The sequence below is a fragment of the Squalius cephalus genome (genome assembly GCF_949319135.1).
Source record: "Squalius cephalus genome assembly, chromosome: 14".
Lineage (NCBI taxonomy): Eukaryota > Metazoa > Chordata > Actinopteri > Cypriniformes > Leuciscidae > Squalius > Squalius cephalus.
Genome location: NC_137135.1, coordinates 14,815,066 through 14,841,530, shown reverse-complemented (window position 1 = coordinate 14,841,530; position 26,465 = coordinate 14,815,066). Strand labels below are relative to the sequence as shown.

The 26,465-nt window shown below is 38.4% G+C and overlaps 1 protein-coding gene across 6 annotated transcripts in view; it reads right to left on the bottom strand.

Annotated features, from left to right (window-relative positions):
• enox2 (ecto-NOX disulfide-thiol exchanger 2) overlaps window positions 1–26,465 on the bottom strand; it is a 241,139-nt gene that overhangs the window by 30,204 nt on the left and 184,470 nt on the right. For all 6 annotated transcript variants that reach the window (XM_079892876.1, XM_079892878.1, XM_079892879.1 and 3 more), the window contains 5 exons: window positions 17,408–17,614; window positions 14,098–14,331; window positions 12,528–12,740; window positions 3,189–3,295; window positions 69–183 (listed from right to left, as the gene is read on the bottom strand). In XM_079892876.1, coding sequence (XP_079749002.1) covers window positions 69–183; window positions 3,189–3,295; window positions 12,528–12,740; window positions 14,098–14,331; window positions 17,408–17,614 — 876 coding nt within the window. The remainder of the gene's footprint in view (window positions 1–68; window positions 184–3,188; window positions 3,296–12,527; window positions 12,741–14,097; window positions 14,332–17,407; window positions 17,615–26,465) is intronic.

The following is a 26,465-nucleotide window of genomic DNA, read 5'->3' as shown; positions in this document are numbered from 1 at the left end:
TGTTTATACTGCCTTGGGGAAAATTCCCATGTTTTGCTTACAGACAGTCAATCTGGAACAGTGCATACCTGAATCATCCGAATCTTTGCTATCCGGGGCGTCTTCCATGTCATCATCCGACATCTCCATTTCTTCCTCCCTCCGAATTCCCATCAGCTCTTCATTGTGGATGTTTCTGATCTCCTGTGAACGAGAGGGAACTGAGTCTTTAATCCCAGTCGCTGCTGGATGATCTCTCACACTTTGATTAACACATGAAATTCATGAGCCAGAAATGTAATAAACCATTTGATCAGATTGTAAAAAAGAGATCATACTCGTAAAGTGCAATAAAAGCAGGTGGCGCTGCACCAGCGTTATCGATGCAGAGAGACACCTGATGTTGGCTCTGTACAAAGTTAAAAAGGGACTCTTAATGTGTTATAATGGCTGCCAGCGGAGCTTCAACGTGGCAGAAAGGGATTGCACAGTCACCACAGATCGGCAGGGCCAAGCAGGGGCAGATGAAGCAGATGTCTGGTTATGTTGGCTCTCCTGATGGGGGAGCTCTCCGGCTAATGAGCCATGTGCACGGCAAAGAGATAGGGCTGTGCAAAGACACAACATGACCGCCACAGGGAGAGAGACTCACTGCCTGACAACAAACAAAAGGCCCAGCATAAACATTGCCATCTGTCTAGCACAGCAACACATGATCTCGCTGAGAATTACAGAGGTCGAGCAGGTAGCGCAAAAGCAAACAGGCCCATCTGCCCAATCAAGAGAGGGATAGATGACATTGTGCTACCGCAAGAAGACAACTATCTTTTCAGATTTAGACTTTTCCCCAATCTTTAACATAGGAAGTCTTGCTGCCCGCAGTATGAATGGGCTGTGATTGAACTCTCCGCAACTGCTTGGAATAACAATCAGACTAAAGTGAGGAGAACCCTCTGTACTGACTGGACATTTCTGCTTTAAAACCAACACTTACCGAAGATTTGTATACGCATGCAAGAAACGGCCGGGAAAACTTGCAAAATGAGGATGAAATTCTGCTAAGCCTGAATGTACCTCTGGGTCAACAACTCATCCGAAACCACCATCTTACCATTACATTTACAAGAGAAGCCCAGTGAGGGTCCAAACAGCTCCAAGGGGGAGAGAAGCAGAGTAAACATAGTTTAATGGTGTGTCATCTATTACCTATCACTTACTGTCACCTGCTCCAGATATACCTAACCACATTCCGGACTGAAGAAACCTCTTCCTACAGCGAAGAATGCTTAAATGCCACTAATGGGCTCGGTTAGAACATAAACATTTCGATTATGAACTTCAAAGGCTTGTGAAAGCGTGGCATATCCCTGAAGCCCTATATTGTCATACTAGAGGGATTCCAACAGTTTTTGACGTCGGCTCTTCTCAATACATAATGTAAAAGGTAAGAGAGGCCTGGTAACTCCCTTTTTTTCTCAAATGAGGCATCACCCTGCAATGACAACATCGAGAGCTTCCTGTCACAGCCACGGTGAAGCTGCAAGCACAATCCCGGGAGCGAGAAGAGGCTCATATCTGAGGACAAACATATCCAACTTACTGTAAGTAGTCAGAGAAAAGGTATAATAAGGAAGGATTGGGGTATGAAAACTGGAGGTGAGGACTACATTAGTCATACTTATGGTTGTTGCAAAACCTTTTTTTGTCATCTGATGGTAGAAATGAAAGAGGTGAAATGAGAGGAACTCAATAAAAGAGAGCTCAATAAGGACGCAATTACCGCAGCATTAATAAGCTCTTTTCACAGATGAAGAACAGAGTAAGTTCTAAAAGAACGCTATATGTAACTATCATTTGGAGACAAATCAAATAAAATGTAATTTAACATTTTAAACTATGCAGTCAATCAAGGACATCAGAGTTCATGAAGTTAACAAAGAACTAACTGGCAGTAATAGCAAATTGTCTTAATGGACTTCACAGTGGGCTGGAAATGAATGGACATGTGCAATATTTCTGAAGGAAAAATCTAGTTCTGATCATTTTTTGCTCATCTGAACATGGGAAAAAGAAATTAAGATGTATATCAGAAATGAATGAAATCAAATGGATTAGAACTTAAATTTGTAGAAATTTTGCAACATAGTGCATATTTTAAACACCTACCTTGAACCTTGAGGAGACTCTTTTGGCATTTACAGTACCTGCATCTTAAAGCTGTTCCAATGTCTTCAAGTAAACATAAAACAACACTTGAAACCCCTCCATAGTAAAACTATGGGTAGATTACTACCCTCCTCCAACACACACTTTAAGGAGGCTGAAGGTCAAATTTACCCACTAGAGCACCTTTATGCATCTTGCTTCTTTTTTTTTAATAATTTGGCATTTGCTATTATAAAAGGCAAACATTTTCTTTTTCTTTTAAGGCACAATAAAAAAAAAAGACAATTCTGATTTCATTTTGACTTTATGGTCATGATAATTAATTACTGTAAGTTTCTTGAAATTTGTTTTTAAGACACATGGACAGTACAGTCCTCGGTTGATTTCACACTCATTATTTGCTGAGCAGGAGTTCTCAGCTATATTAGATGTAAACAATACCAGCCCTCTGATCCATGTAAAATGGTGTTTTAATGCTGCTTGGTGCTAATTAGACACCAGATTGGGTCTTTGTGCAATAATAATGAGAGAGATGTCTTAAAACTTACCTAATGACCACAGAAAACAGAGGAAAGAGACAGAATAAACACCTCAACAGCAACACATGTGGATTATTATAACTCATTAATTAGCTTATCTGTCTCAAGCTTCTAGTGATCGAGAATAAATATTTTTTCTTTTGTATTGAGCTTTGGGGGTTTTAGAGCGCCAATGATTCAAGATGCTGGTATTTCTATTGCTTCTATCAGGAAAGATTTAAATGTTACCTGCCGGTTGTGAACCGCTGAACTCTCAGGCAGACTTGGGTCGAATTTTACTAACAGAGAGAGCTGAGCAGTTAAGACTATCCTACCATTAAACATTCAACTCAAAATAAAACATGTGGACTTCATAATAGTTCAAGTACACATGGGGAGCTTGCAGGGAAGGGGAAATGGACAGGGGGAATGGGAAAAACTAATATCTGAAAGAAACATTCTACATAATTAATTGTGAAGATGTGAAGCATGAACACATTCACTTAGAGAAATGAAAACACCAACCTCTGCTTGCTTTCGCCACATGTCCAGGTTCTTGCGTTGGGCTTTGGAGAAATGGTCCCATGCCTTTTGTTTGGTAGCAGCGTGGAATACAGACACAATCTGCTCAACTGTGGCAGGGGATGCAGGGGCCAGTATGGGCGTCCAAAGAAAGAAAGAGAGAGAGGGGCGATTGGGAAGGTGCAGAGGAGTGAAAAAATATGTGTCAGGTTGGAAGGAAGTGATGTTCTTTTCCCCTACCCCCCTCTATAAGGCACAAACACTGAGCTGGGGTGGACTGGTGTAGCTACAGGGATGAGATCTGAATGAGATCAAATTTCTGAAAAATCATGTTAAAGGGTTAGTTAACCCAAAAATTAAAATTCTGTCATCATTTACTCACCCTCATTCCATTCTAAACCTGTATGACTTTTTTTCCTTCTTCTGTGGAACTCAAAATATATCTCGAAGAACGTATTGGACCCCACTGACTTGCATTGTACAGCATGAAACACTGAGACTTTTCAAAATATCTTATGTTTTCCACAGGAAAAAAAAGTCATAGTTTTTAAACGTCATGAGGGTGAGAAAATGGAAAAAATTTCATTTTTAGGTGAACTATTCCTTCAACTGCTGTGGCAACTATGAACTTCTGTTGGATGTAGAATAACAGCAGCTGGAACATTCTACCTAACATCTCCTTTTGTGGTAGAATGAAAATCTATAGGTATTGAATGACATGAGAGTGAATAAATAATGACAGAATTTTAGACTCTCTTGGGAAGATCAAACAGTTGAAATCCTTAGCTTTACCTGAGAACAACTGTTTCATCTCATGTTTCTTCTTTCTCAATTACCACAACACACCTCTCACCTTCATCGACTCTAATGGTCGGATAGTCAAAGGATCTCCTGTATTTTAAGAGTATATCAACTGATAATGAGATGAATGTTTCATCTACGACAGGCTGGACTCATTACTTGAGTGTGTATAGATTAGAGAGGACGTCTCACTTATGTTAACTCATTAAAGAAAACCTTCCAGAAATAGTCATCTGTTCAGAATTAAGAGACAAGGCAGTCAATCAACTATTTTGTGGGGCGTGAGTGCTTTGGATGTTAGAGATACATGGCAGTAATTTCCTGTGAGAATGTAGAACAGGAGGAAGACGCAGGACGGAAGGGGAACAGCTGCTGAGAAGCACAGCTGCTAATAGTATGCGCTGCTCTGACACCTCTGACATAAACTCCGTTCCAAAATCTAGCAAGCTGCCAACCTAGGTGGCGTTTCAAGATAACATAGGTGTGCTAGTGACATGAAGGTTGAACCAAAAAGAAACATTGAAACACATTATTGTGGCCTAAATCTAAGGCAGCATCACACGTATCCTTTGTAGAGAAAAACAAATCATCCAAGATGGTGAATGACAAGAATAAAATATTGATTATAAACATATACTCTGTTGGTATAGTAATGATGCTAACAATTCTGCTTTGCATCACAGGAATAACTTACAAATTCAAACAGAAAACAGATTTTCTAAATTATAAAAATGTTTCACAATATTACTGTTTTTACTGTATTTTTGATCCAAGAAATGCAGTCTTGGTGAGCATAAAAAAACAAAAAAAAACTTAAATATTCCAAACTTTAGAACGGTAGTGTATTGTTTTTTTTTTTTTTTGCTAATTATAATAGTTTTGGAACCAACTGACAAAAGTTATCAAAATTGGAATCAAAAGTTTCACATGAAATGTCCCAAATCATTCACGTAAGAGAATCCATTTTAGTTATATTGCATAAAGTTCTTTAATTTTGTTGCATCGCAACAGTTACCATCCCTCACGTCACTGGAAATCACCAACTCTCATTGACTGAACACATGACTTCAGGTTGGTGTGAGAGGCCCTTTAGAAGGAAATAGCATGTCATCTCACTAGGTTTTGTGCGCTGGTTTTCACCAACACTATTACTTTAAATCAATCTTGGTGTGCCTGTTATTTGTAGAGAAATCTAATAGGTCTTTAAACAAGCCACTCTCATGACTAGATCATTTGGGACTATCATATCATATTTCAAAGAGTTACTATTTGTGCCATGCATCACAGATCCCAAAAATTGTCTGTGTGTTAACACCGAAATGTCCCAGTGTCTGGGAAATTACATCAAAACATCCATCAGCCTAAGTGATGTAACAGTAGGACTGAGAGACAGAAACATATGGTGCCAACAGCTTGATGGATGCATGACATCATTACTGATGGTATAACGTGCCTATGCAGATTCACTCAGATATCCCATCTCTCTCTCTCTCTCTCTCTCTCTCTCTCTCTCTCTGTCTCTGTCTCTCTCTCTCTCTCTCTCTCTCCCTCCCTCCCTGAGAGGGGGTTAATAAACCTTGGGGAGTCAGGAAGACTGCCAAACACATCTGTCTGCGGCATAGGCATGCTCAAGAGAGAGAGAGGCTGGATCGATAGTGACTTCAGCATCCTTTAATTTGATGGGAGAGATCGATGGCAAAGCCAGGACGGAGAGCATGTGCCCGAGTGCATGTACGTGTGCAGAACGCTTTTAGTCTGATGTGCAGCCATGACACTGCTTAACGCAAGAGGCAACAAATCATTGACAGTCTTTTTTTCCATGTTCACTATTCACATAAACATAATGATAATTGTGTAGTAATAGTTAAACTTATACCAGATTTAGGCCAAAACACGCGTACACTCTATTTAAATACTTAAACGCAAACGCCTCCAATTGTGCAAGCTCAATTTTATGCATCATTTCAAAATGTGTCTGAATGTATTCATAAGGTCATAATGCAACGCAAGTATGTGTTGCTTCTTAGCACTGCTGCAAGGCCAGATATTACAACACTGAAAAAAATTGTGTCGAATTTCATTAAACTATTTGTACTCAGAAATTGCTAGTAAATTTCACAAACAATTGAATTAAACATGATTTTTTTTTTTTTTTTAAGCAGAAATAATGAAATGGTATTTTCTTGTAAAATGTACTCCACTAACGGCAGAGCAACCGTCTGAAAAGAATCTATCTGAACATTTTAGTTTAATGCCAGATGTCTGAAGGGAACTCTATCACCCTCTTGAGTACTGGACTATGATACTGTAAAGCAAAAAAAGAAATGACATTTACATTTATGCATTTGGCAGACACTTTATACAAAGTGACTTACATTGCATACAAGCTATACATTTGTATTGTGTTCATACTTTCACTGGGAATAAAAGCAATGACCTCAGCGTTTTGAGTGCCTTTCTCTAATGCTTGAGCTACCACATGCTTGCAATGCATTGGCCGAGCCTTCACTTCTGCATTTGCATATTTATGTTGAATATGTTTCTGGCCTTTCTCTGCATTTATATCACCTCTAATTTCCTAACAAATACTGTAGTATAAGAAGTAAAAGAGAATTCCTTACCTTTCCAATATGAACTATTCAGTAAGATTGTTTTTAGTAATTAATACTTTACAGTAAAATGATCAGTTGACATAACTTAAAAAGTGAGTAAACGCGTTGTCTTGAAATTATTAAGTACCGTAATAAACTTCATACGTAATTGAAAAAATTAAGTTATGTGAACTTGCTTTGTTTAGAATTACCTTTTAAAAATATATTAAAATAGAAAAATGTTCTATTAAATTTTCTAAAAGTTCAATTAAATAGTGATATTTCACAACAGCAATAATGTATTTTTGATCAAATAAATGCAGCCTTGATGAACATGAGCCTTCTTTCAAAAATATTTCAAAAACTCTTACCGCGCAAACGTCTGAACGATTGTGAAAATCTTTCACTTTACGTTAAGAATGGTATATATTGAGACCATATCAGCAGATATTGGTAATTATTAAGTATGTTAATATAATAATCTGTCTGAAAGATTATTTCCGCCTATTCAAGGTGAATTGAACTTTTTCGTTTTTAATTTAGCAGTATCTGATAGGGATAAAGAGACAGACTACAGGAAAGATTTAGCGCTTTAGATCTTTTTTTTTTTAATCTTCAAAAGCGTATAAATGGTTATATGCATGCAACTAATTTTGCATTTACTAAAATATTACTCTGAAATAGGGGTTTCCACTCAAATAACCTAGAAATTAAGCAAAGTGCTTGTTTATCTATATAAATAATATAGATTTATAGCATTGATTACATTAATAATAAATTACAGCCTGCAAAAAAGACGAGATCGTTTACAGACAAGTTAACACTAATACTACAAACCATCCTTCAGATGGGGCAAATACAGATTTAGTTTGTGACAGCACCAGTCTGCTGCCTCAGCCGGGATTCACCGTCTTAAGCTGAAATAGTCTTTTTCCCAGAATTCCCATGTCACCATGTCCCACCTGCCACTGCGGCAACCTGCTGCTCTCTCCTCCTGCAGGGCTGTAACCCCAGCATGCTTTTAGCTGAATATGCCTTTCATTATTTATCTGGCTGTGTGCTCTGTCTGCGTTCAGATAAGACAGATGCTCGACTGTCACAATGCTTTCTCTCCTCTGTGTGAGCGACTGTTCTGCTGCATGTGTTTGTCATCACGACAGACCAGACATTACTATAGTGCCAGATACTTATTGCAGTTTGTTGAGAGAATTGTATCAAAAGTTGCTGTCTGCCGCTTGTAGATAAAACGCTGGACAAAGTCAAATACCCCGGGAAGCTACTAGAAGGTTCTTCTAAGGCGACATGACCTTTCTGATGAAACATCTGTAGGAAGTTTTCCTGATAGAAGATAACTTCGACAGACAGCCAGAGCAGGCTTGGTAACAGATCAGTATTGTCACTTCTTCCTCAAGCAAACGTTCTAAACCCATTAGAATAACTTGACAGGTTTCAGAAGGAAACATCTGTATATGGGAGAAAACAAACAAACAAAAAAACATTTTCTGGCAGATGAAGCCTGTATCTCTGGGAAGGTAATGTTTTTGTCTCTTGAAAACAATAAACACCTTTGGATTTCAACCTGCCACTACAGATGAGACATATGTCTGCTCCATCTCTATATGACATCAGGATGGGTGCAACCACAGTCTAAGGCACAATACGCTGATAGACAGACATCAGTGATGTGGTGCTGTGTAGTGGTGAAAGCGAGGGGATATCCATGTCCTAAGAGAGAGACTTACCATGTCATTCAATATAGGTCAAGTTACTGCATTACATCACTGATAGAGGAACTGATAAAACAACTCTGTGGGACAGAGAACCATGATTGGACCATGATCGCCATGAAATCTAGTCAGCCAAGTCAGTAGAGGAGGAGTAACACTTTCTATGAAGCCTGTATACTGATGCACATCCTGAGTTAAACGCGTTCCTCGGTCAACATATTCTGTTGATCCTGGAACAACATTCCTGTCCGAGAATGTAGTCCTAACCATATATTAACCACCTTTAAACATAACTTTTCCATAAAATCAGAGGGAAATGACAGGTGAATAACACTGATGTAGAAGCACCAAACCCTGACTGTAAGCCTAAACTTGACAACTGTACCTCGAATCTGATTGGTTGATTGGAATGTCGTTCCAGGATCAACAAAGATTTTGATCCAGAAACATGTTGCACTTGGTGAAATCAGGTTCTGCTATACAGGTGGAGTATATTTCATAATGCCTTACAATGTAACCCTAAAATTATTTGTATGTTCTTGTACTGTAGATACTTTAACCAACGCTTTCAAGATCATAAAGCATTAAACTCGGTTTCATGTGCATTTACTCTTTAAAGGTGTAACCTTGAAAACGCAAATATTATAATGTATTACACATTCTGCATCATAGGGATGTGCCTGAAGTCAAAGACCTGATTTGAAGGGCTAAAATCAGGTACAATGATTTCATATTTATAAAAAAGAAAAAAAGAAACATTTGTTTCACTGATTAACCAACAAGCACACAGACAAAGGATATTTGTATAATTTTTGCTTAGATATTTTTTTCTCCTTTTAAAGCACTTTTAATCTTTATTTTACAGCACATTCATTAAAAACAGAATAAATAATTGTATAAATAATACATGCCATTTTTGCTATAACTGGAAACTATAAATGGATTAGGGTTACATCTTTTTTTTTAACGCACTTGTGTCTTATTTAAGACCCTGATAATACCCATACACAGATACATATAATTTTGTCATTACCACAGATACATAAATTACTACTTAAAAGTTAAGTTTTTTCATGTTTTTAAAATAACTCTTATGTTGATCAAAAATACAATAAAACAGTAATATTGTGAAATATTATTACAATTTAAAAGAACTGTTTTACTATATGAATGCATTTTAAAATGCTATTTATTACTGTGATTCAAAGCTGAATTTTCAGCATCATTACTCAGGAGTCACATGATCCTTCAGAAATCATTCTAATATGATGAGTTTATGCTCAAGAAACATTTCTGATTATTATCACTGTTAAAAACGCTTGTGGTGATTATTATTATTTCTGATACAGATTTCATGATTCTATGAGAAAAAGAACAGCATTTATTTGAAATAGATATATTTTGTAACATTATAAATGCATTCACAATTGAATGTGTCCCGTGCTGGATAAAACTATTTGACATGAGAAAAAAAAAAAAAAAAAAAAAAAAACTTCTGAATGTATTTCATACAGAAAACGTCTTCACTGCACACTCCTAGTGCATTATAAGGAATTATGAATGTCTTTATAATGCATCATACATACAGGCTTCACAGAAAGTGTGTTGTTGAGTGGCATGTCATCAGAAGTGTGTGCAAATCTAAAAGCTCAAGTCAATGTTATTTGAGAAATTAGTCAATAACTTAGACAAATTAGTGACCATTTGGGGTTACTTACTTTTAATCTATGAAGGGTCATCAGGTGTGCTGTCCAGAGACTAAGTAGCTAATCAAAACCACAGACTCAGGGTCTTGATAATCTTCTACACATGCCTGGTATGTTACAGATGACAGACCTGTAGCTGCGCATACTCTACCTTCTTCTGCATTCAGTGGTAGAGACCTCAGGAGAACTTACCTTCAGTCCACACTGATCTCAGATCAAAGCATGTACACTATCAAACCGACTCATGGAAAAGCTGCAGTGTAAAATGACTGATAGCAGAGCGTAAAATTAGCTTGCCTTGGTTTTGAGGTCAAACGTTTAACAGATTTTCTTAGAGACAGTAAAACAACCTTTTCCATTTCATTCAAAAGTGTAGCTTTCAAAATGAATATGTCAGAATACCTCCTGCTTGTATAGTAAATACACAGTACACTGGTAATATGTAATTCAACGTTCATCAACAGATGCATATGCATGACATTAAATATTTTCTTTTGAAAATGAATCGTTTTCAAGGCAAGGTTTTCTGTGCCGTGACCTTTTAATAAGTCTATATTAATTTCCCCCGTCTCTTATACCACAGTTGCATGTTAATGAAATATTAAATCTCTATAAGACTTGTTCTAAGTTCATAGTAAATGCCTGCAACCCCCCATCTACTTGAATCACAGGCAGATTGAACATTACGCCTGCTCATGCATCAAGGAAACTATATGTGTGAGAGTGTGTGAGTGTTAGTTCCATTTCTCTAGGCATTGGATCAATCAAGTACAAAGCACTGCAGCGTTGGGCGCACTATCAAGATGGCAGGAAGTGAAGTGTAATCATGCAGTAGCTGACAGCACCCATTTACTGAATGCTTCCTTTTGTGCCTGATAGTGTATATGAAACTACGGTGACGTCACACAATAGTCAACGGCACTTTAGGGATCTTCAGAAAAGCAGCTTTTACTTGATGTGAGCAGCGCTGCAGTCCTGATGATCTGTTAAAGATTTTAGTATGCAATAACGCTATGGTTTATGATAAAAAAATAAATACACAGGTTCTTACTGAACGATCAACAAAACCAATTTTAACTTTATTCAGTATTTGAATTTGTTGGACATGTACTACCATTCAAAAGTTAGGGTCAAGTTTTGGGCTTTTTTAAAAAAAAAAGAAAAGAAAAAGAAATGAATTCTCAGGGGTTCATTAAATTGATCAAAGGTGACATTAAAGTTAATTCTAATGTCATAAAAGATTTCTATTTCAAATATACGCTGTTCTTTTGAACTTTCTTTTCATCAAAGAGTATCATGGTTTAAAAAAAAAACATGCAACCTTCTCATTGCTGAAAATTCAGCTTTGCATCAGGAATAAATTACATTTTAAAATATAAAATAAAATGGAACACAGTATTACTGTTTTACTGTATTTTTACTGTACGGCCTTTGTAAGTATCTTTTAAAAATGACTTAAAACATTTCAAAAATATTAAAAACCTTACTGACCCCAAACTTTCGAACGGTAGCGTATATTACGTTATTGACCTACACTTACTCACACATATAGTGAGACCCTTCTAAATGTGAATTGTGGCATATAAAAGTAAAAATATAAAAAGTGTGAAATGTGTCTTATCCGGCCTAAAATGAGTTTGACACCTGTGTTAGTCAATGCTCATGTATTTCCCCATGTATTTGCTTTAAGGGGTGAAATCAGTGAAATCATTTCAGGGTTTGTGCATCAGAGAAATGCAAATCTGCGGGTTAATCAGGTATTTTACAGCAGAGTCATGATGAGCTGTGATCTGTGAGCTATCACTGACTACGTTTACATGGACAACAGTAATCAAATTATTGACCTTATTCTGAATAAGACAATATTCTGATTAAGGTGTTTACATGAGTTGATATTCCTTTCATGTTCCTGTTTGACATGTTATAGAACATAGATCGTTTAATGTCACACGTCATTACGTCACCATGCCACGCAGTCCGACGCTCCCACTGTATCAACATACAGTTAGAATTTGTTATGGTACCATATACAGTTTTCGGTTTTAATTTTACATAAGCTTCATACAGTTAATTATTTGTCATGCTATACGTGCAAAAAGACGAGGGCAGATACAAATTCTGAAGCCATGCTCTCTTGTTTGCCATTAAACCACTGACGTGTGTGTATGTGTCCTGTCGCAAAATGCGAATTAAGGTTTGTGAATTGTGATTAAGGTTTGTACATGTCTATAATGGACTTCAATATTGCGACTCAAAAAAGGAATACTCCACATGTCTTAATTCGATTTGTGTTTACTTCGAGTATGACTTTAGCCGGATTAAGGTAATCAGAAATCCCTGTCAAGAGTATTGTCTTAATCGGCTTACTATCTGAATATTTTTGCCCATGTAAACGTACTAATTGTGTAAAATCCTGTTCCTTCACTGAGAATGATGGAAAAATGCCCAGAAATGCTGTCTAAATAAGCAGCTTGTTAGGTTTTGAGACAGAAGCAACATCTGTAAAGGAACACTCACATTGTACTAAAATCCCAGAAAGGGCGTTCTTGAACTTCTCTTTGGCCTCCTCCATCTCCTTCTCATGAGCGGCCTTCTCGTTCATCAGCCTACGGATGTGGCTGTTGGAGGACTGGATCATTGAGTAGAAGTTGTTGGCGTTTCTGCGGTTTACCTCCCCTCTTTCCACCCAGGTCAGCAGGACACGCACAGCCTCGGCAAAATTGCCGTCGTCTGAGTGGAGAAAGGATAAACGGTTGGGGAGAAACAGATGGTGGGAAGAAAGTTGAGTACAATGTTAGAGAGGAACACTTCTCATCTGGGACCTTCTAGTGTCAAAACTTATTAGAAGGACATGCTTATTGGGCCAAAAAAGACAGCAGATGCACACTAGCAGAGTAGAGGACATTTAGGAGAGGACAACAGAAGACATCTACAGCATGCGACAAGTCTGGAAGGTCCTTGTCAATCATAACACATAATTGATATTTGATATTTTGTGCTTTCTGTACAAATAAGGCAATGTTGTTCATGAAGTCCTCAGGTGTTTATGTGCAGACGGGAGCGGAAAACAGTCAAGATGAACTACAAAGCTTTGGCTTGCAACTTTCGGCTGGGAATGAGATGAGAAACAGAGGAAACTGAAAATCATTGTAATGAATGCTACAGGGAGGCTCTTCCAGCAATCTATTATTCTTTAATGTCATTGTGTTTATTTAAAATCTGCAAATGTCTGGCGTTAACTGTGCAACAGATGAAGCAGTGTTGCAAAGATATTGCAGTTTGTACAGCGAAGATGACTGCTGTTGTAAAAAAGCAAATGAAGAATGAAAATCATTATTTTGTTCTTCTTGTTGTAATCCTGCTCACGAACACATGTACAACTGAGAACTCTAGGATGCTTTGATTTATTTATGGAAGTCCTAAGTACAGATGATCAAAAAATGCTATCAAATAATTTAAACTATTAATCCATCAACAATCCTGTTAAGACAGCATCAATTTGTCATGAATATTAAATCCCTCTCCATTTACCTGCTCATTTACCCGATTTAAAAACAGATTCAAAATAATAACTGTCCAAAATAACACTGTTCAATTTTGCATATACAGACAAATCTAGAAGATATGAGATATGAAAATCTGTTGAGATTTTCTACAGCCAGCAGAACAAAAGGTTCACTAAACACATCATGTAATTTCATCCTGTCTTCTCTTCCTTTCTTCTGTTATTTGTAACCACTGCAAAGTGAGCTTAACAGCATACACACTGCATATAAAATATTACATGGAAATGTAAGGGAATCTGAAGGAAACATGGCTAAATTCAACTGATTTAATCTCAAAAACTTCTCTTTAATGCACTTTCTCTCCTTGACAGAGAATCGAGATGCAGTCACTAATCAGACGATTTCTATTAAACCGCAAGGAACATCAAACCTGAAGAGACAAACAGCTTTTCGATGCATCCAGCCAACGGGCACACAGACTGTAGCAGCCTCTTCACAAGCTTCAGGAAACGACAGATGTGTGACAGACCAACAAATCAACAAATCACCATTACGGAAGTATAACATGTTATGTGTCCCACCTTTGAGCTTTTCTCCTAACTGGCCACATTCGTGCTCAGAATAATGAACGATGGGGGGCGGTGAAGGGGGCCGTAGACGGTCCTCTTCTATTCTGCGACGGTGCCTCTCTTCCCGGGCCAGCATGCGCTGTCTGCACTCCCACTCGTACAGGTCATCTCTAGCCTGAGCGAAATCTACATGTAGCCGGCCTGTGTCCTTCTTATCTGTACTTGATCCCAGCCTGATCCTATAACCTAGAGGAGAGGAGATGGAAATGGGAAAGTGGAAATGGAAGGGGGAAGGGAGTAAAGCAAAAGCAAAGGAATACATTTGAAAGAGGGAATCAATGGAAAAGATAAAGGAAGGGGAAAGCGAGGAAAGAAAGAGGAAAGAGAAAAAAATGAAAAGTAAAAGCAAAAGAAATGGACAAGGTGATAAAGGAAAGGGAAAGATAGAGAAAGTGAAAGAGGAAGGTAAAGGAGAGGAAATGACAGAAAAAAAGGAAGATAAAGGAAAAGGAAAGAGAAAGGGGAAATAGCGAAAAGAAAAAGGAAAGGGAGTAAAGGAATGGACAAGAAAAGACAAAAGCACCAGAAAAGGGGAAATTAAGCAAAGGAAAAGTAAAGGAAAAGAAAAAAAAAGGAAAAGGCAGTAAAGGAATTAACATGCAAAGTCAGGAAAAGAAAAGAAATGAAAGGAGAAAAAAGAGGAAAAGTAACAGGAAAAGGATCAATGAAAAAGAAAGGAAAAGAGAAGAGAAGGAAGGAGAGGATGAAAAGGAAGGGAAGCAAAGGATAGAGCAATAAAAGATAGAAAAAGAAAAAGAAAACGGAAAGGAATGTAAGAGAAAAGGAACGGGAAATGGAGCAAATGAAAAGAAAGGAAAAGAAAAGAGGGAATAAAGGAAAGCACAATAAAAAAAGGCAAGGAATAGAATAGTAAAGAAAGAGGAAAGGAAAGAGGAAGGGGAAATTGAGCAAAAAAAAGGGGAAGGGGTGTAAAGCAATGGACAAGAAAACAACAGAAAAAAACAACAAAATAAGATAAAAGAAAACAGGAAAAATAAAGGGGAAGAGGAAATAAAAAGGAAATGAAGTAAAGAAAGAAAAAGACAGAAACAGTAATGAAAATAAAAAAGGCAAGAAAAGAAAAGTGAAAGAGGAATGGGAAGCAAAGGAAAAGAAAGGAAAAAGAAAGGGGAAGGAGGAAAAGAAGGGGAATGGGAGTAAACGACAGGACAAGAAAAGACACAAGAACAAGAAAAGAAATAGGAAGGGGAATAGGAAAGGAAAGAGGAAGAGAAAAAAGAAAGAAGAAAAGGAGAGTGCAGGGCAAGAAGTTAAATGGTATAAAAGAAAAATGCAGGAAAATGAGAACAGCAGAAAAACATTCACCCTTAACAAACCGCAAGTATTTTATGAGAAAAACAACATTACCAACACTGATTCATGAAGTGACCTGTGACAAGATGACAGCCACGCACTCCTTTTAATCATCTCTTCTAACATGCGTTTGCTGAAAGATTTGCAGTCAAACCCTTCCTATTTGTCTATTTTGCGTGACATGTAAAAAGTCCCAAATGGTGCACTCAGATGGGGCAGTCGAAACAAAAACCCTACCAGCACAGACAAGCCATGATGTATGAGAATAATCTGGTTTGTGATGGGGATGAAAAAAGAAAGTGATTTTATATTAAGGTTTATACATTTCAGCATAAACCAGAAAATTGCTTGGAAAAGCATCTTGACAAATAGCCAAGTGGTATGAAAGAGGCTCCAGTGAATTATGAATCATATGATGCTCTGAGTACAGAGAGGGGTGAAAAGTGTTTTTAAGGAGAATGTATATTCAGAGATGGCCGTGTCAACAGGAATGAGAGAAAGAGCATCACAGTTTACTTCATACTCTCCATCACTTCTTTACAGCCCCAAGACGCTGTTAAATATTTTACGCAATGTGTTCACGTTAGAAATGAGCACCATTATTTATGGAAAGGCCTGCAGAGCTCTGTCACATAATAAATGGGGCGCCGCTCCAATCTCGTCCCTCTCCACTGAGAGAGCAACACTCAGAGAAGAATAAATAATGGAAAGGGTATTATTGGAGTGGCCGGCACTTTAAACTTGCTTTCTGGGGCTGAGATGGACATCCTAATATTTGCATACAAAGACTGATTTAAGATGTGACTGGAGACTAGAGATAAGTGAAGCAGACCCCGACAGGTCATGTGACCGGTGTCGAGGTTTCCGGGCCTGGCCCATGATTGATATGCAGCGTTCAAAGGCAGAAATGTATTACTAGATGTCGGCGCTTGTCTTCTCGTTGACCTCTCATTGTGAGGGACTCTCGACGGCCAGTGTTTACAGATCTTGAGTTCTCTGAGTGATCTGGGGAAGCCCCACCCCCTAATTAATTCTGCATCGATCATTCAAGTCAAGAGGGAACTTGTGGACACACGACCCTCATTTACATGAGATAAAATGTTAAGTGAAATTATTGTAAATCACACGTGTGGCACATACATTTCTAGGCATGATTTGGCATGCTGTTTTTGTATTCTGGTTTGAAACGTCGTGACATTGCTAGGGGTAGGGCTGCACCCGTTTTTCTAAAAGTAATGATTATGAATGTGTCAGGAAAAAAAAAATTATAGCAAGAATACATTTTTAACTGTTTATTAATAATCCAGTGTTTTCTGAGTCAGTGTCGGCTGCAAAGATGAAGTTGAAGATGCTGACTCGCCATCTCTGTTGAAATGCAACTATCATACGGATTACATAATCAGACAGTATTTTTTTTTTTTTCGATTTTAATTGGTTCGTTTAAAAGTAGACATTTAAAGCATTAGATATAGCTCATGTCTGTGGGGAAAGCAGCCTAAGCTGAGTTTCGGTTCATTTTTGTGACACACCCCAGTTCACGGAGAACAAGACGAGAGAAAGCGCATCCTGTTTGTTTTCTTTATTTTACAAAGGCGCAACCTTTTGTTCTCATTGTGAGTTTACACAATTAAAATTAGTTTCGAATGAGGTATATCTGTATGACCAAAAATTAAGGAGTATTTTAAGTTGTTTCTGGTGTTATCAGGGAAAATAATGCAAGGGATTAAAGTGATTAAACCAATCTCCTTCATTGCATTAACTAAAAGATTTGATTTCAATTAACTCAAAATTTTAAGCCAACCACGTAACTTAATTTTTCGACTATTAGGGGGCAGCTATAGTTAGGGGCCATTCATTCATTCATCCAACTGTACATGCATCCATCCATCCATCCTCCGTCTATCTGTCTGTCTGTCTGTCTGTCTATCTATCTAATCTAAATATGTACCTGACAGGAAGAGGGCCTTGTCCACTGTGTGCTCCTCGGCGAAACGGATATGACAGAAGTTCTTCTTGCTCTTGCGGATGGCGATGATACCTCCGCACTGTTCAAACACCTCCACAATGAGCTGCTCTGTTGCGTTCTCTGGCAAACCGCCGACAAACACTGTCTTACAGCCGGGCGGTCTCTCTCTGGTGGCAGGGGGAGGCAGGTCTTTGAAGAAAAGCAAAGAAGATTAAACTACCAGAATTTCTGACATTTTGTTTGATTTAGTTATTGATCTCTATTTTTCACTGTATTAAGTCTGTAGCTCATTATTGACTCGTATGCCACATTTGAAAAAGATGAAACATGCAAAATCAATCACTGACTTTTTTTTCACGACCTTGACATTAAAATGATTAATCATCTAATTCAAACCTAAAAGACTGGGGTTCATCTGGAAGATCATTTAAAATGGTAATGCACCAAAACACAATGACACGTATGCCAAAGTATAAACGATTATAGTGTTGACATTTTTTTTGGCCTTTTGACACTTTTATTTGATAGTCATAATATAGAGAGGACTCAAACTCAGCATGTTGCAGTACAGACCACGGATCTTTCCCTTGATTGGTTTGATTTCGCAATACACGGTGCTAGAACCTCCAGGTTCACGAAGCTAATCTCTTCTTGATAACCAAATCAACCATGAATAAGATGGAATGAGAAAACCAGGATGAGAAGGAATAATCAATGAAACCCGGCACTTGTTACATGACTGGATTACAAGTGCAAAGCCTGGCATCCAAAACTGGCCTGTTCTGGTGTTAGCTGATTACTCAGTGATGCTGTGAAGACGGACTTGTGATAATCCGTGATTTCCATCAGGACTGAAGAGACTGTCTTAATAAGCTATGGGAATGCATTTGAAGGAAGCACCTGCTGGGACCGCATGCCTGGTTGGGGGTCCAAACGGACTCAGACGCAGAGCAGTTCAGGCATGTTTGGCTGTGAGCCAGTCACTATAAATAAGCGAGTCTCTTTAGATCCCACAGCTGCCCCTCAACACTCGCCATCCATCATCACCAACATTACACTAACTCCTGTTTATTGTGGCGGCTCATGATGAGCATTATGTTTATGTCAGCTCCTGTCAGTGGAAAAAAATATAATATTATCTTGTCTTGTTCATGATGCTAGAGGACACAGCATATGTGCACAGCTTCAACACAAAACTATAGGAAAAGCATTAAACTGACCAAGATGATTCACAATTCATTCATGGGCTTTGGATGATGTGCTATGGTACTTTGTGTGTGTGAAGAAATAATAATTTCTATAAACGTGCTTACAAAGCATAAAATAATTTGTCTGTCTGATCATTCCTGAAGTCTCAAAGTTTAAACTAACACTCATGGGAAGAAAAAAACACATCCCCTGACATCTTTGTTTATTTGCCAGGCTTGTTTTAGCACCTGATTCATTGAAGGAATTATGCAAATCAGGTACTGGTACAAATTTGGACACACAATTAGTACTGATCGCAATTCACGCCTCGGCTGGATCTGAAGGACGTTGCAGAATCCCATGATCCGATGCAATCTGAGGGGGACATGAATCTACTCTTTACAAAGCCGAAATAATTATTTACGGTAGCCAAATTCACTAGACAATATACATAAACATTATTATCATTTTTTTTTTTTATCTAGTTCGTTTTAATAGCGAAATGTTTCTGCTTTAAAAGCATAATGTTGATTGTGTCTGCCAATGTTTGTGAATCTGATTCATTCTATAAAGTCTCATTTGCATAGAAAGGATTTGTCCAGAAACAAAAAATTTGAATATGCATGGCACAGCACTATACCACATACAGTGGTTTCTACATCACCTGGTTATGCTGGACTGTGAGTGGTATATGGATTAATTTACCAAGTCACATTTACCAATTCTGCAGGCAAAATGTACTCAACCAAACAGGAATCCAGGAGAAATTCAAATACTACTTACAATTCAAAACTATTTTGGACAATGTACCCACTGAAACACTTTACCTGCAAAATTTTATCTAAGTTTGACTAATGTGACAGCACCTTAAGGTGTAAGGTTTTCTGATGAAACACCTCAAGCAACTGCGCAAATGTTTAGTGAATTTTCCTAAATAGATTTTCACAAGTTTGCACGTAAATGTAATCAGATATGGCACTGTATGCATATTTGGGGTGCTTTCTGAGGGAAGGGCTCGGAGCTCGGAATATGTCCTGAACCCAGAGTATACCCCCATCATTGACCGGGATAGGAACCAGCCAAGAGTGAGACGTTGGGATGTTGGTGGGATGTTGCAAAACTGTCACGGGACAGAGGTGAGGGACGGCTGTACTGCCTACGGTATATAAAGGTCTCTTATCGTGCTGATTGGTTGGATTACCTGATCATGCTCCTCCTGAACTTTGTTATATAAACTTAATGTTTTTCACATTATAACTATAGAACGAGAGACTTAAAGCTGCTAGTTTAAGAGCAATCACTGAGGATCTCTAAGGGGCAAGTAGTTTTGTTTTCTTTTGCTGTCACTTCTTACACAGAGCTCTATTTAATATTGATTGCTGGCCCAGGAGATCAAATGTTTCCCTTTTGTCAAATGCACACAAAACATTTTGGTTTGACATAAGCAGTCTCTTGAAAATTGAAACTTTCAGCAAGTAATAAAAACAAAGAGTAGATGTTTGCTTTAGAAGGAACAGAGGAGCTACACAAGAAAGAGCTTGATCCCTCTGAACTTTTCTAAATCAAATACACCCACTTTTTGTTTTCATATTCACACTGTGGGGAGAAAGCAAAGTATATAATTTGAGTTTCACCATGCAGCCGGTGGCTGATTTGTTTCCATTGTCACCCAATACGGTGATATGAAATTACACAGAACGCTGCATCAGATCTGAGATGTCTGAGATAGCTTTCTTTCTCCAGTAACTATAACGTCTCAAAGTGGAAACCGCACAGCACTGAAATCAAAGCCTATTATTTCACAAACCAATGCTCTTCCCACTGCTCCCTGGCTAAATATCCTGTGCCGTCAAAGGCGCTTCTTTGAAGAGTGAGCTAAGATGACACAGGAAGGTCTGGGACATGAATTCAGGAGGGCACCGTGTACCTCCAGCACTGCGAGCGTTCAAGCGAGAGACAGTCGTCAACAAGCTTAACGCTAATCAGCTAAAATGAAGACAGCCGCAGGTGTATCTCTGTCTCGCACAAACACACGCGCTCAAACAGACATAGACGGTGGAGATGACAACTGTACCGCAGACAGAAGTTGATAGGAACGTGGGTGAGAACGTATATGGAACGAGTGAGGTGGAAGAACCCGGAAAATGGCCAGTGATGCCACCCTAACTGAAGACAGACATGTGTGCATGATGCACATTATCAAAAAAAACCCGCAGTTGCACGGATAAAAAGAAGTGCATAACATTGATCCTAACAAGCATGTTGCTCTGTGAAACCCCAGACGTGTTTTACTCTCAGACCTCCAGAAAACTCGACTGCACAGGAAGCCTGCCTTGGATCTGTGTGCGTGAGATGGTGAAAGAAGAAATCCTGGGCCTTTTGTTAGCTGGAGTGGGGTGTCAGGAGTGAGACTGCAGATAAGATGAGCTGACTTCTCAAAAGCCAGTCTTTACTCAGCTTGACAGCCGTCTACCTGCTGCGCATTGTCCCTCTTGAAAGAGGAAAGCAGGACAGTGTCTCTGTGGGAAGCCTGTGGCGAACACAAGCACCTTAAACAGGTTTTTATCCACAGGAGAGCAATATATGATCAGTATGTCTCCCCCCCCCTCCCACACTTATTTCTTTCTTTCATTCTTTTTTATCATAGTATTTTGCAACTGTAATTCTGGGGTGGTTGTATTGTGGATCACGTCTACACGACGTCAGTGCCAGAACACCTTCCACATATAAGCATTTCTGGGCATCACATCGAGGTTCAAACTATCATATTGAACCTAAACCGGTTTTTAGAAATCATAATTAGATTTTTTTGATAATTTGATAGCATTTTGGACATCATAAATATATATATAAAAAACTAATAAAAAAATGACATCAGCGTATAACAAAATTTCTAAAACTTAATATAAACTAAAAAAAAAAAGCAAATACTATAATAGTATTTAAATAATACTAAAATTACACTGATTCGAATGAATGAAATCAACTATCAACTATTGCAATCCCTAGGCTTGGAGACATACTTTAGCCAATATTTCTTTTAAGCAACAGTGTCACTGAGGTTAAAGGCCTCTGCAGGCACAGGCGGGTTTGGTGGAGGGATATTGGTGTGAGTGGGTTGAAGTGAGGAAACAGGCCAGTCTGGCAGTGCCCTTGGCAAACTAAGGCTTCCAGAAGCAGAAACACAGTGACACGGCCCTCTCGGCTCTTGGAAGAAGAGAGCTTTGCCTGATATAAAGGTCAGTCTCAGGCACCAGGCCAGGACAGACTGAAGGTTTAGAAGCCAGTGAAAGGCAGCATATGCAGCCTGACCTGATGGTGGAAGGTGCATCTACAACTGGGCACTGAATCACTGCTATCCTTTCATGCGGTCTGTGGGTCTCCAGGCTCTGCAGAGTAAACAGATGATATTTCCCATGTGCTCTCTCTCTCACTCTCTCTCTCTCTCTCTCTCTCTCTCTCTCTCTCTCTCTCTCTCTCTCTCTCTCTCTCAGAACTCAGTGTCCTTCAGAAAGCCAGGCCTTTCAAACGACAGTGAATGAAAGGCAATCGATGGCCATTTATTAAGCACAGCAGACTAGAATGGGGTGGCGGAGGGGATGCAGAGATGGAGTTAAGTCAAGCTGGGGCTGTGTAGAGCTGCAGAATAAGACTGATGGGTTAGGAAGGTGTGAAGCTGTGCTGGAGCTGCGGGACAATGATCCAGAGCAGAGGAATTTCAAGCCCTTATACCTTTACCAGCCACCATCAATAACAGAAATATTTAGTCTGCTTACCTGCTCAAATAATAATGCAAAAAATATATACTGTGTATGTTAAATGTTACTATGGAGGTTTGGTCCAAAGTAACTAGTGATAGACTAATATATCAGTCAGACAATATTTAGCAATATAGCATAATTTGCTATCATTAAATTGTAATATTGGGAACTTGAACTATGGATATCAGCATTGGCCAAAAGACTAAAATGTGGTTACATGACAGTTAGTTACAGTCCCTTAAAATAAATGTCACTGCATTAGGAAACAAAAAATAGAACAAAAATTTTACAAAAATGTTACAAAGAAGTCTCTTATATTCACCAAGGCAGCATTTATTTGATAAAAAATACAGTAAAAACAGTAATATTGTACAATATTATTCAAATATTTCTATTTCTGTATATTTTGAAATATCATTTATATCTGTGATGCAAAGCTGAATTTTCAGCATCATTACTCCAGTCTTCAAAGTCACATGATCCTTCAGAATTCATTTTAATACGATGATTTACAGCTCAAGAAATTTATTCAGTGTTTGAAGGGAGAAATGGAAAATGGTGATGGAAAACAATCAGTTGGTGTGAAGCTAACCCCGGATTCTGTTTACCCAGGGTTTAGGATGACCCAGGCTTAACTGGTTAAAAAAAGCCCCAAAGAAAAGCATTATGTTGAAATAGTTAATCTACTGTAAATGTAAATGACTTTTGAACAGTAATGTAAATAACAATAAAACACTGACTTTAAAATGCAAACAAAACGTATAGTACCTGTATAAACTTCCACTAAAAATCACCAAAGCACAAGGTATTTAAAAGACACGTTAAGTTAAAAAAAGCCTCCAGCATCATTTGTTTGATATTTTGTAAGCTAATGCAATTTAGTCATTTTTAAGAGTGACTCAAGTATCCAAATACTGTTTAGGGCCACTGCATATTACACATAACATGATGTGTGACCATGACTGGAAACACAATGCAAAAATCTGCATAGTTGCAAGCGGAACTGCCTGATTTTTATACCCTTATTATAAAGTCAGGCAAGGCAAGATTTAGGCTTAGCTCTCCACAGCTCTCTGCTGAGATGCCACGAGTTGAATAAAACAAGGAGGTTTCAAATATCCCCATCGGTCAAATCTAATAAATAACAAGGAGTGAAGCTGACAGCAATAAGTGTGTTTTTAATACAGCTGCAATCAAAGCGAACGCCGCTGCCCTTTAAAAAGCACTGATAAATGACATATGGTATAAATGCTGATATCTCCTATCATATTTTGCCTTGAAGGGGATGAGAGCTGACAAAAAAAGAAAAGGGTGAATGACTTTGCCAAAGATGGTGAAGGAAGGGTGTAGAGGCAATGAACACTGGTTAGGCTTAGAGAGAACCAGGAAAAGAGATGTACAAGGACAAAAGGGTAGGATCGCTGGAACAAATAAGAGAGCAGGTGATGATGTAGAGAGGCTTGAGTTTGTAAAATGTCATGTTAAATGGCATGAGCCATCGCGGGTCCTTGGGAAGAGGACTTGGGTAATTTTTTCTGGCAACTGAGGTGAGAATAACCATGAATGATTGCTCCGCATTACTGTATGCCGTAGTCAGGAGAGCACAGCTGTCACCGACTATTAAATCCACTTCTGCACGGTCTGGTGCGGAAAAAAAGGAGACTCGTTGCAATGCAAGATATGTGCATGATAACCTGTTCAGTCTGACCGAGATAAGAGGAGACTGTCATGTTTGTGGATATGCCCAAATCTCATCAGACAGTGTTCGCTGCGTTCACCACGATGGCCGTCTCTTTCAAATTTCTCTTTTCTGCTCGTCATTAAAAACTACAATCACAGAATCTGACGACCCCACCCCAGCAACAGAAAAAGAGGGCCTTTGTTCTGCCTCCCCCTTCCTGTCTTTCTCCTCCATGATCTTGGAATAATTACCCATGCGCTGCTTGATCACAGAGCCCATAAGGTACGGCTGCAGTGAGCGACCAGGTTTTATTCATTTCTAATCTGCAACATAAAGGCAGGCAGGGAATATGAACCGTGCTTTTCATGTTGTTATGTTGCGACTCTAAGATCGATATACAGCTAGCTGCTCTGTGTTGTCAATTGAAGCATCGATCTGGGTGAATGATGACAAGGCCGCAATGCTAAAGAAAAACTGATTCCTTTACAGACGATCCTGTGGACTTTTGACAGCATCAGGGCTTTTGTTAAAACTAGATCAAACTTCCCCATTTCTGTATTCTTGCCTATAGACAGTTTTTTCTGCCTTGTTCAGCATAGATAGCCATGTTTTATTAAAAGCTTATCTTGCCCCTTTAACAGTAATGGTACTGGAATCAGTAAGACTTTTTATTTTATTTTAAATAAATGAATAGCTTTACTCAGAAAGGACACATTAAATTGATCAAAAGTGACAGAAAAGATATTTATAATACAAAAAAAGTACATTTCAAATAAATGCTTTTAAAACTCAATTTCAAATTTCAAATAAATTCTTTTGAACTTTCTATTCACCAGAGAATCCTGAAAAAAAAAAAAAAAAAAAACGCTTTAGTGTTTTCACAAAAATATTAAGCAGCACAACTGATAATAATAAGAAATGTTACTTGAGCAGCAGATCATCATCAGAAGGATCATGTGACACTGAAGACTGGAGTAATGATGCTGAAAATGCAGCTTTTTACAAGATATTAAAAACGCAGTTATTTTGAATTGTAATATCATTTCACAATATTACTGATTTTACTGTATTTTAATCAAATAAATGCTACCTTGTTGATCACAAGAGACTTTTATCAAAAACATAATGGAATTTTACCATTCCCAAACTTTTGAATGGTAGGGTATATAGAAAAAAATGAAAAGTAAATATTTTCCAGATCAAATCTGACATAGTATTAATATTTGTATTTTTCACATTGCAAATGGGGTGTTGTATGTGAAAAAAGATGCTTTTAGATAGATTTTAGGGGAAATCATAACATTTTGGGGTCCACGGCAATAGAATGAAAGCCCCTGTCATCAGAGCCTAACAGTATTCTAATATGCATAAAAGCCACAGCACATTAGTATAAATATTATCTGAGCTCATCACAATGCCTTAGAATCTGAAACAGCATAATTAAGATACCTATCATTGTGTCTTGAGCGCATAGGCTAGTGCCTTAAAATGCTCACTTGATTTTGTAATAGCCTCTATCTGCCATTCAGTCTTTGTTCTTTTGCGAACTTTCTTAAAAATATTTGGTAATTTGCGTTTTCGCTGAAAATAATAACTTCACTTGTGGTCAGGTGAGGATCACAGTTGTTCTGCTGGGTTATAAATGCTCCTCTCGCACTTCCTGCTTTGGCATCAATCAACGTCTCGCATCATTTGAGTATTAGAGTGCGTGAAGCAGGGGTGTCAGTCCGTCACTCTCTTTTAGTCAGGTGGGTGTGGACACTTTGCAGGTGAGGCTAACCACAGTATTACGAGAGCACCAAGCCTGTGATTACAGATGTGCATGTGGAGCGTGATCAGCTGTTTGAAGGACACTGACTCTCTCAGGTAATCATTGTCTCCTCTGACCCTCCTCTTGCTGTGTGGCATATTTTACATGCCAGAAATACCTCAGTCTCCTTAGAGGTCAACTGTCCAATTACAGTCAGAGTTTCACCCCAGTCCCCCTGGACAGCCCCCTCCTGTTTCATTCTTCCGCCTGACCTCTCTCTCTATGACAGGAGACGAATTCAGATGAGCTTATTCAGCTGGTGGGATGAGGGGGATAACAGGGTAAATATGAAAGAATAGATGACAGCTCCTCTCTCAAATAAAAACATAGCCCTTCTATCAAGCGTCAGTCTGATGCTTTGAGTGGCAGCTGGCTTTTAAAATCGTATCTGCATCTCATCAAGATGACATGCCCTGCTAGGCTATGGAGATCGAGATCTTTATAGAATTATAATATTAAGTCATATACAGGCTGCTTAGTTGCTCGTGGCTATATCAGTCTTTTCATCTAGTCAGCATTTCAGATCTCATTGCTCAAGTCAATAATATCATTTAAAATGCATGAGGGTTATAAATACTGCTTATCATTGCATACATGTTA